This window comes from Polyodon spathula, chromosome 8 (genome assembly GCF_017654505.1).
Source record: "Polyodon spathula isolate WHYD16114869_AA chromosome 8, ASM1765450v1, whole genome shotgun sequence".
Taxonomy (NCBI): Eukaryota; Metazoa; Chordata; class Actinopteri; order Acipenseriformes; family Polyodontidae; genus Polyodon; species Polyodon spathula.
In genome coordinates this window covers 14,368,399-14,379,409 of record NC_054541.1, presented here as the reverse complement: position 1 = coordinate 14,379,409, position 11,011 = coordinate 14,368,399, and the positions used below count along the sequence as shown (strand labels likewise).

Here is an 11,011-nt window from a genome sequence, read left to right as displayed (position 1 = left end):
TGAGATATTGTGCCAGGGTAAAGCCCCTGTACAGGGCCCGATAGCACTGCAATTTGTTGATTAATTTTGTTTCTGTATTTCACAACCCATAACCTCCTACTGCTGCACGTATACCTAAGTCGTTTTTTCATTCATTTTACACTAATTTCATTATGTTGTATTATTAAATGTTCGAGTTTTGGGTTTATTAGTGCACTGTTTATGTGCTGATGCGTTGCAATGTTGTATTTTGTTTGTTTTTTTTACATTTTTCGTCAAAAAACAAAAAGTAATATTTTCATGAAAAGCATTTACCTTTTTTAAGTTTAAAAAACACGCCCTCCAGTGGAATGACAAGGTATTGCATGGCAAAGGAAATGTGCACAGTCGACCGCATTTCATTTTTGTGTTATTGGTGTATTTCCAAGACATGCCATACCTCATTATTCCAGTGGAGGGCGGTGGTTTTAACAACTTTTTTTCTTAAAATTTTGACCACCATAGAAAATGCTATATTTTTCAGTACTTGGTGTCTCCTGGCCGGGTAGCTCAGTTATTAGTGTAGTGGACTCATGACCTCAGGGCTGTGGGTTCAAGCTCCTCTTGATTGTTAATGTTAAATACAATTTCTGATTGCACACAGGTGGTCTAGTGTGTGTTGCACTTGGTGCACTGAGTTCAATTACTCAGTTCTGTAGTCTTTCATTTCTTTTGAAGAACGTACCTTACAGACAATGTTACACACTGTCACACCTCAGGCAGATATATAACACAGGAGTCTGCTTTGCTAGCTCTGCATACATGTCACTATTGGTAGACAGGGTTCCAATCTGGGCAAAGGAATTAATTGTGTTGTTAAATGTCTTGTTTTTCACATATATTGTCACAGAATCTTTGAGGCAATGTTAAAGGTAAACTCAGTAGCGGGGCGAGCTGCTGGTCTCAGCTGCATTTGAGAGTAGCTTTGAGCAGCTTTCTGGTTGGCTCAGTTTGTAGAGCCTTGGTCTCTGGATTTTCTTGGTAGCTGGTTCAAGTCCCAGATAAAATATAAAATACAATGTTATTTAGTTTACCTTAGGGACCAACTGAATAATAAGTTTGCGTTCAATAACACCGTCTATCAATTATTTATTTATTTATTTTTTTGTTCCTGGGTAGTAAGTGTTATTTCCTAATTGCTTATGCCTCAAAAGTATAGAAAATGGCTATTATTCCCCACAAACTTTGCTTTTGTGACCAGGACAGTGATATTTCAAAATATCACTATTTCCAATGGGAAAACGGGTAAATGTGTGTCTTTTCGTTCACATAAAGTCAGAAAAAAACAACATATGAATCCAAATTAACATGTATTTATACTAAAGTAATACAAAGATGACTACAAAAGATTTAGAAGTGAGTAGTTTTTCGAGATTTACAATTATACTGTAAATACAGTATAATCGTAAATCTCGAAAAACTACTCACTTCTAAATTTCATATGTTGGTTTTTTCTGACTTTTTTCTGACTTTATATACACACTTTATGTGTGTGTGCGTGTGCGTGTGCGCACTCTGACAAGGGAAGTGAATCTCACCTACAAGGTTAAACTATCCCAAGGAGCCAGGTGGAGCAGTGGGCTAGTTCACTAGCCCTGTCTGATTCTCTCCTTGGAGGTCTGGGTTCAAAGCCAGCACACAGTACAAGTAAACTGAGTTTGAAACCAGACCCACAGCACAACTGGTTTTCTCTGGTTAAAAGGTTTAAAATAATAATTGAGAAATGAACACCAGTGGTGTGCTTGGTTTTTTTTTCCCCACAACATCTATTTGTTTGAATCTGTCAAAAATACAATACAAGTGACTCTTTTATTGAATATTTTCAACGCAGTAATCACCTACATGGCATACAAATCATTAATTGAAGTACTGGAGGGAATATGACAGGAGGCTTGAGTAGCTCTCCGGCTTGCTCAGTTGTTAGAGCATTGGCCTCTGATTCCCAGAGTAGTTTGTTAAAGGCCCAAGTTTCAAAAATATTGTTTAATTTACCTTTTTATCAATAAGGTTTGTGTTTGAATCCAGTTCATCACAAATGAAAAAGCTGAATCCCAGCTTAGACCCAGGTCCACATCATACAATGTAATAATGTGTTTCATGCAGTAGGAAACACAGCTGGCTGGATAGCTCTGTTGGTAGAACAGGAGCCTGTGAGTCCTAGGTTAGTGATTCAAACCTGTGTCAGAGACATTTGTTTTCTTTTCATTTTCAAACACTTTACCCATTTTGATAGACTTAGGTTTACATAATGGGACAAGGTGTCAGTGGTCTAAGCGTACAAATAATAATATAAAGAGGCCGATATAAGGTCTTCTGTGCAATACTAGATTGTCTCAAGGAAGCAGGTGGTGCAGTGGGTGCATTCCCTGGTATGTTGTGCTGTTCATCTTGGGGGACTGGTCTCAAAACCAGGTGAGTTCTTTGTTTAGTTTTAAAGACTTGATTAATTTCCTAAATAAGGTAATGAAAAAGCAGGCTCTTCCATGGAAGTGAGATGGACTGTGTTCAAATCCAGGTGTGTTCTGTGTTTCAAAGAATTTGTTAATTGACTTTATATATAGTGTGAACCAACACTTTCCTGTGGGAGCTGGTGGTGAAGGGTGCTAATCCCATGGCCTCCTCTTCCTAAAGATGGCAATTTGAATCCAGGTCCTTGAGGTGAATTGCTGAAGTAAGTAATGCTGTTGGTTGTGAGTCTTGATGGTGGCTGTAAGTCTGGGTGCTGGTTGTAACTAATGATGGTGTTTGAGGAGGGCAGCCTGCCCAGAAGAGGAGGATGAAGAGAGGGCTTGGCTCCCTGGCTGCAGGGGGAGTGGCAGAGGGAGGGTGTTGGTACCAGAGACAAGGAGGAAGAAGAGCTGGTGGGGAAAGTGTTTATGTGCCCCCTTTTTCTTCTCTATATACTGCCAATCATTTCCATTTCTCAAAATATTTTATGTAGTTAAAATTTAAATGAATTCTTTATAACTACATAAAATATTTTCTTAATGGGGAGAAAGAGAAAAAGGGGGAGCCAGGTGTGTGCACACACAGATAAGAAACACCACTTTCCCCACCAGCTCTCCTTCCTCCTGGACTTTCTGAAGTGAGGACACCTTGGTGGATGTAGCCATTGTTCTGCATGTCTGGCACGCAACTAGAAGTGAAGTGCAGGCCCTGAACTAGTTAAGAGCTAACCCCAACCCCAACCCTGGACTCCTAGCTAACAGCCTTGTATTCTTCTGAATGAAATGATCTGATATTTTGAGTCTGTGCTGGTAACCATTAGGAGTAACTGCTAAGTTAAGTTTGTAGTTTATTTGTTGTTTATACCAAAATAAGAAGGAAACAAAAAAACTGCTTCCCTTTTATAACTGCATGTAGGAGACCCTTACATTTACATTGTCTGTTTTAGTTGTGGTTTTAAGACCAAGTATCAGAAAAGATAAACAACTGCTAAACCACCTTACCCCTTTACATATTTTGTTTTTAAACTGAAGAGAATGGCAGTCTGAATATCATAAGTACATGTATATTTAGTTACTTGTGTATCTAGTGTGCATAATTAACAATGTTCACTATGGAAGGTCACAGCTTGGATTAAAAAAGAAATAAATCAACTACATCTAAATCATGGAAAGACACAGTTGACTACATCTTACAGATTTCATTTGCAGCCTTCATGCAGGTGTTGTGAATGTTTATTTTTTTTACCAGCCTTATCCAATACAATACAACACATCAGCTTGTTACAATAACCTTTTGTACAAGCTGCTCAGGCTGAACTGTGTATTTCTGTGATGAGCAGATATCCATCTTTCCTCTGGAGTCCTGAACAGGAACTCCGGGCTTCATAAGTGAAGGACAAACAGTGCAAACCCACAGCGTGTTTGAAACTGTGCTGTTCTTCACTAGAAACAGACAGCCCAGGAACGAGAGAGAGGGACAGAAAAGCAGGGGGCTACAAATGAAACCAGACACACATTTACAAGTAATAAATACTTACTGGTGCTAAATTTAGACATACTAAGAGAAACTTGGGAAGTTCAAGAACATATCTTTTCTTTCACCAAAGACTTTGAAGAAGGCTTCCAATTGAAATGTCTGTCGTTGGAACGTCTTTAGTTTCGTTTAGTATTTCAGGATTTCAAAAACTCTACCCATTAGATCCACTGACTTGAGAAATACTGCGCTTCACCTTTTCTGCAGGCTTGATTCAGAAACCTGAACAAATATTATGATTAGTTTTAAAGCCCTATAAGTTAATTATTACAAACCTGATACAAATACCAGATTGAACATAATGCATTTCAGGGATGGAAATAAAACTCATACTGCAACTGTTTCATCCATTCTAGGTTTTACTACAAGCTTGATTAGCCACAGTGTACAGGTAATAAGCTCAGGTGAATCTTATTAAGCTCACAGTAAAACCAGGAATGGATTGAACTGCTATGCAATAAAAGTCTTATTTCCAGGCCTGCATTTTTCATGTTTAAATTTGTAATGAAACTTCAACAAAACAAACAAAAGCTGAAATCACAGAGTGCTGGGATACATTTAAGAAACTAAGCCAAGCAAACAGTTTTCAATGAGTGTCTTGGTTTAAACAGTTTCTTACGAGTTTTACCTTCCAAGTTTCAAATTGTCCCATCTGCCACCCCCATTGTCTGAGAGCAGAACTACCGGCCCCTTATGGAGAGAGGAGATCTCTGCTTCCCTCAGTCCTCTCACACCAAGAGAAGTGCAGCTTGCATGTCGGGGTTACTGCTCCCTGGTGGAGGGAGGAGGGATAGCACTCGCCTCGCTCTCAGCCCTGGCGATCTCCTCGTCACTCAGCGACACAGGCCTGTACTTCTCCTCGTACAGCCTCTCGTTCTCCTGGGAGCGCAGCTGCTTGGAGGAAATGGTCCTCAGGTGGGGGGGCAAGTTCCTGAACTCCTGCTCATTGATGTCGAAGTCCCTCATCTTCCTCTCCAGGACCCACCAGCGGCAGCAGAAGCCCAGGTCCAGCACCCTGCTGGGGAAGTGCAGCCAGCGCGGGCGCAGGGAGTGGCAGCGAGCCTCGTACAGGCTGCTGTCAGGGTGGAAGGGAGCCTCGTACATCAGCGACAGCAAGCCCAGGCTCTGGTAGCGCAGGCGACCCTGGTTCCTCAGCTTGGTCAGCCCCTGCACGTGCCCGTCGGAGTCCCCGCTGCGTATCCACGGCGACAGCAACAACAGTGTGTTGGAGGCCTCCAGCAAGCTGCTCTCGAAGGAGGCTTCGCTTGGGTTCCAGTGGCAGCAGGCTCCAGCCCCACCCAGCAGAGACAGGTACAGGGCAGCCTTCCCAGGACGCTCCCTGGCTCCGGTGAAGACGTCGCGGCAGGCCTCTTTGTAATCGCGGAGCAGGCCCTTCCACCACAGGCCTGCACGAGGGAGAGAGGAGAGGAGAGGATTGAAGCAGGACTTGAAACTCAAAGCCCTGCTGCACCCAGGCTTGGGCTTCAAAACATGGTTTTGATATATTTTTAAATGCCCAGGAGTAATGAATAGAATAGCCATTGCTTGGAATGCAGTAGGAGGCAACAACAATCACATTCGCAGAGGTTTGTTGTTGGTTCGTTTATGGTTTAGCAGTGTTGACAAAAAACTCATTCGCTTGTACTTCATATATTTCAATGAATACAGCATGATATAATTAATGAGTACAAAAAAACACACGAAAAAAACAGCCAAGTGAGAATAAACCAGCCACGTATAGATCTGATATCTACAAAGGACGCTGAATTATATACAGACGTTTCAGGACAGTCCTGTAAATATGTCATGCACAAGTGTTACAGTTTAGAAACGCGGCACTGGGACAGACCTGACCTCCTATTGTACTGCACAGGACACGGATTAAGAAAAAGAGGGAGCCACACCCGCATGTGTAACTATAGTAAAAGGATTACAAAACGACTGAGTAAAAATATGAAAAGATGCGACATGGTGACTAGAAAAATGAATGGCAAGTTTTCTATATTTGCACACATTTTAAGACTCCTATTGCACAGCAGTTTTGGTTTTACTAAGCTTGATTTGCCAGTGTCAGGTATCAAGCTCTGCTGCGTTTTACTAGACAAAGTAAAACCAGGAATGGAGTCAATCCCATCCCTACATTTTGACAGCGACGAAGTCTAGTACTTCTTCACTGTTACTGCTAATAATGTCAGTCAGCGGTCACTGAATGAACGGGGACGGAGTAGAGGGTAACACGGTAACGATAATTATCCGCGCTGTGTTAGTGAGCTATCGGGGCTTAGTCTTACCCATTCTGCTGTCCCGCAGCCTCTCCCACCGCGACCCCTTTCCCGCCGCCACCCGCTCGCTCTCCGCGCCGGCTCGAGCAGCTGCCGTTACTCCAGTATCACCGGCAGCTCGAGCCGCGGTCGAGCACCATCTCCTGCACATACGCGCTGCAGCCATCTTCACAGAGAGGACACTCCCGGGGGCGCAGCGGCGGAGAAGCAGGAGGATACGAAACTGACGCCATTTCGGCTCCACTACAGAACCTCTTATACATAAACTGAAAGGCATTGTGAGCCAACATGGTGGATAATCGGAAACAGTTTCATAGCCCCGGCCTCCAATGTTAATGGTGGCCGAAACGAAAAACGACACACTCATTAACGTTCCGGCTTTAGCGTGTTGAGAATGGAGAGCAGTGCATGTGTTCAGCTTGAATTAAACCCGTTCCACTTGTGCATGTGGTCTGCATGTTCGTGTAATTTTGAGACTGACCCTGCAATGCGATTTCATTGGAATTTAATTGTAATATTTTTATTCTGAAATGCATTGTTTAGAATTGACTTGACTGCAGTGGTGTGAATGCTTATGAAAGACGGGTGTATTTTCTTAAGCATGTCCAGATTGTGTTCCTGTTTAGAAATGGCAATGTTGTGCTTTACTCAATGGGACGTTTCCCCTAATGTGTTCCCCACTTCAACATTCGCTTCTATTCACTTGAATTTATTTAAAGTTGAAGTTGTTTTGGAAGGCAGCGCCGACACCATGTTGTGATGCACCCCTTTGGAAAGCAGCTGCTGTCTGGTCTTGCCGGCAGTGCCCTGCTTGCACTCTGTGGTGTCTGTGCTTTCTGAATGGTAACCATTGTGAGTAACTAAAGCCTCCTGCAGAGGGAGGCACAGAGCTGTGCTGTAAGTTGACCTTGTCGAAGGAATTGAGTAGTTTCCAATGTGAAATATTAATTAAGTTCAAAGAAATCGAGGACTTACTGTGACGTAAGGCACGTTAATTTAATAGCATCAGTTTATTGAATACAGAAATATCAAAAAACAAAAAATGTATTCATAAGCAGGTGCTATACATCAAAGATAACCAATAACATCAAACTTTAAAACGCATCTAACCATTCTGGTCTACAAATACTCATGTACTTACAAGCTCTTCTTGTGAATAACATGAAGTAATCTAACCCCTCAGTTACTTGTAGAGGGTCATAAAAAGTGACCTTACACAAGTTCTGTAATTCTCGTTTATAACTTGCATGTAATTATATTGCATGAATTACTTTTCATATGGAGAATGACAAACACTCCCTCCAGTGGCGTAACAAGGCCATGCATGCCAAGGAAAATAGTTTTTTTTTTTTTTTTCCCCCAAATAGTTTTTTGTAGATTTGAACTAAATCTTCCAAGAAGCACATCACAGCATGTGAGTGAATTTGCCCTCACTTATGAACAAGAATCTCACTTCTTTGGAGGGGCTTGGTTTCTCCAGGTACAGTAAATAAACTTGGTTTGCCATGACACCCCCAGAAATGCCATTCATTTAGCAATTAATAACTTTAGAGTTTAAAACAAGAGACATTACTGTGTTCTAGAAATTCCAAAATAAAATGACATTATCAGTTCTGTGCAACTGTTTAGTATTTTGGATAGTGTTTAAATCGCTATAAAAGGTTACATGCAAAACCTTATAGAAGTGAGCAAGTATAAAATAGGACCTTCTGCCACTTAGTTGTTTAACAGAGGAACAACTCTGCAGACTCCTAATTCCAGTCATTCAATACAGCCCTGAAAGCTCACTGTTGCACAGACTCCAGCTTCTTAGTACAGTGTTTGTATTTCCAAAGGGATCCCAGACAAAACAGTGGTGCTGTGAAATAGATCTTACCACATCCTCACCACACAATGGCAGCATTGGCAGAGACTTACAGTTCAAACGACTGAGCACTGCTTTCAGGCAGGATCCGCTTGAATTCACTCGTTTTCTTTGCTTATTTTGAAACTGACTTTTTAAAAACATTATCAATACTAAAACAATAGTTCTAGTGTTCACAACTAAGTGCAGTCAGTGCGTGTCAGTGCGAGTGTGTCAGTTTGAATGTTAGTGTGTCAGTATGAGTGTGTGTCAGTGAATGCCCTCAGCCTACTCTAGTTCTAAAATACACTGTAACTGATTAAAGCAAGGAATAATCCCTCCAGAGCAGTGGATGCACAGATCAATACTTCAACACAGTGCTTGTTAGCTACAAATAAAAGCACATTTTCACTGTCTGAAATGTAAAGATGTATTTTATTACGTGCCTCAGGCAGTTAAACTAACATCAAGAATCCATAACTTTGCTTAAATTTAAATTAAAAAAAGAAAATCAAAACAAAAATAAAACACAAACTATACTCCCAAGCAACATATCAATCAAGAAAAAAAGTGAAACTGCCTTAAACTAATCTGCGCACCAATAAAAAACAAGCAGCACAGATGCAGAGCTGCAAATGGAAATATTTTGTTAAACAGGACAATCAGTTACTGGACTGGACTGACTGGTAGATCGATCTGTCCCTGTTTAGAAATACTCAGTGAAGGCTGATTACACCCTTTTTACATTCTGGACAGTAACAGTTCAAATATCTATGAAAATAAAAGGAGCTTGTGTAACACGTGTACTTTTGTATATACACTGCTCCCCTCTTCAATCCACAAACTCTGTGAACTCCTGGTCTGACCATGTGCACAGTAAACATTTCCCTTTGTCAGGACCCCTCATTAACTCACACAGAACAATACAGAGTCAGCAGTACAGGGCTTGTTTACTTGTCAGCCTGGCAGCAGTGAAGCTGCTACTTCTTGGTCTGCACATGCGCACAGTCGTACTTCCCACGGACAATCTTGAGCTTGACCCCGGGCAGGTCCTGAGTGCGGCCCCCCTCCACCAGCACCATGTTGTGCTCCTGCAGGTTGTGCCCCTCCCCGGGGATGAAGCATACCGCCTCCCTGCCATTGCTGAGCCGCACGCGGGCGCACTTGCGGTTGGCAGAGTTGGGTTTCTTGGGCTTGCGGATCATGGTCTTCAGGACCACGCCCTTGAGCTGTGGCCGCCCAGAGGTAGGGCTCGCTCCGGGGGGCACCGGCCGCGGCTTGCCCTGTCGGTGCATCTGATTCAGGGTGGCCATGCAACAGAGCTGACCCCACCGAGCTGACCACTGACCTGCCACTGACCCCACAGCAGCTCTGAACAGTGGAGACACCAGCGGCTGCATGCAGCCTCCTAGAGAGAGAGAGAGAGAGAGAGAGAGAGAGAGAGAGAGCGTGATCAATACAGTAATCAGGTTTGTTATAAACATACCTCAGAGGGACAGTGACATCACACTTATAAACATACAAACCTACCCCAGTGGGACAGAGACATCACCGACCTCAACCTGCTCAAGCAAGCCATGAACCCTCCCTTAGCAAACCTGCAGTAAATGGAAACGTTTCAAGTGAGACCTCGGGTATAATTCAGATCACACCCTTGACCAAAATCTATCACTGTGCAGGCATGGTAACTCCTACTGCACAGCAGTGTCACCCAGCTCAGATTTTACTAGCAGCTTGATTAGCGACAGTGTGTACAGGAAACAGGCTCAGGTGTGTCTGAGTGAAAAACAAGGAACGGAGGAACTCTTATTTTCATCCCTGCTGTGCTTAATGAAAATGTATTGGAGAACAGTCGTAAATAACAAGCTTCTATTGAGCCGTGTGCAGCTAGTGTGTGCATGTGTATATACAATAAAAAAAGAAACACTGTAATTTGATCCGTAAAGTACCGAGTTCTAGCTATGAGAATGCTGCTTACAAGTGACAGACAGAAAAGCAATATTTACTATAGAAGTTGTTTCGTCTTATGTAATGCAAACACCATCGGGTATATCTGGAGAAACGACGGGGTCTATCGCCACATTATCATTGTTTCCAGGTGTATCGCCTGCTCGTGTTAAGCCAATGTTTTGAGAATATACATCGGAAAGATGCAAAAGCGTACCATATTACGTGTATATCGTGTGTAATTGGAGCACAACACCGTTTTCTGCGCCGATCAACCCCTTGAAGGTCTGACCTTCCTTCTGCGACTTTACCGTCTTCGCTATAAAATATAATAAAACCTCGAAATAGTACCGTGTCTCATTACCTGAGATAACTCGCCTTTCCGTTGTCGCCTGTTTGACTTTCACGACTTCCTCTTTTCTCGAGAAGGAATTTCAGACTTACACAGCCATGTGTTTATTTCAAGGTAATAAACGTCAGCTAAAGTCTTGCCTTCCTGCAGGCTGAAGTCCATGGATCACGTGTGGCGTTTCTCCTACGGTGCCCCACAAGGTTCAATACTCCATGTGTCGATAAGGATTTACATTCAAGAAATGAGTCTTTCATTATACAATGTCAGTTACAATCTCTAAAATCTACCATGTAAGAATGCATTAAAATAAAATACAAAAATAAAAGCTAAAACTGACAAGCTGATTTTGTTTTTTAAATAGGAAGATTTATGATTGAGCTTCATTCAACGTTGTCTTAACCCACTGAAGGGTAGTAAAGTGCTGTTTTTGTCCTTTTTTCTCTCCCCCTACAGGAGGGTTAGAATGTCCTTCAGCCCTCAGTAGAACCTCCTAGTTTATCAAATCCACTGAAGGTGCAGCCCTGCTGGTCCAAGCTGGCCCTTAACAGGGTTATTTTGGTTTGATGAACACACTGCCTCCCAGCCTGC

At 42.4% G+C, this 11,011-nt stretch overlaps 2 protein-coding genes across 3 annotated transcripts; both read right to left on the bottom strand.

Moving 5' to 3' along the window:
- Window positions 1–4,383: 4,383 nt before the first annotated feature.
- timm29 (translocase of inner mitochondrial membrane 29) lies at window positions 4,384–6,467 on the bottom strand. The gene is made up of 2 exons (XM_041256957.1): window positions 6,291–6,467; window positions 4,384–5,405 (listed from the first exon to the last, which is right to left on the bottom strand). Exons 1-2 carry the CDS (start codon window positions 6,445–6,447, stop codon window positions 4,762–4,764), a joined length of 801 nt encoding a protein of 266 aa, XP_041112891.1. The 5' UTR covers window positions 6,448–6,467; the 3' UTR covers window positions 4,384–4,761.
- Window positions 6,468–8,540: 2,073 nt separating this feature from the next.
- On the bottom strand, window positions 8,541–10,609 carry LOC121319490 (28S ribosomal protein S12, mitochondrial-like). 2 transcript variants are annotated; one of them, XM_041256955.1, is made up of 3 exons: window positions 10,436–10,609; window positions 9,655–9,722; window positions 8,541–9,532 (listed from the first exon to the last, which is right to left on the bottom strand). In XM_041256955.1, exons 2-3 carry the CDS (start codon window positions 9,701–9,703, stop codon window positions 9,105–9,107), a joined length of 477 nt encoding a protein of 158 aa, XP_041112889.1. In that variant the 5' UTR covers window positions 9,704–9,722; window positions 10,436–10,609; the 3' UTR covers window positions 8,541–9,104. The 2 variants fall into 2 exon arrangements, with proteins under 2 accessions (XP_041112889.1, XP_041112890.1); XM_041256956.1 differs by lacking the exon at window positions 9,655–9,722.
- Window positions 10,610–11,011: the final 402 nt, after the last annotated feature.

Excerpts from the sequence above, each read along its gene's own strand:
- timm29 (XM_041256957.1), bottom strand. The coding sequence starts at position 6,447 with ATGGCTGCAGCGCGTATGTGCAGGAGATGGTGCTCGACCGCGGCTCGA. Across the intron at positions 5,406-6,290 it reads GCTGCGGGACAGCAGAATGG|GCCTGTGGTGGAAGGGCCTG; the intron begins GTAAGACTAAGC and ends TCCCTCGTGCAG.
- LOC121319490 (XM_041256955.1), bottom strand. The coding sequence starts at position 9,703 with ATGGCTTGCTTGAGCAGGTTGAGGTCGGTGATGTCTCTGTCCCACTGG. Across the intron at positions 9,533-9,654 it reads GATGTCTCTGTCCCACTGGG|GAGGCTGCATGCAGCCGCTG; the intron begins GTAGGTTTGTAT and ends CTCTCTCTCTAG.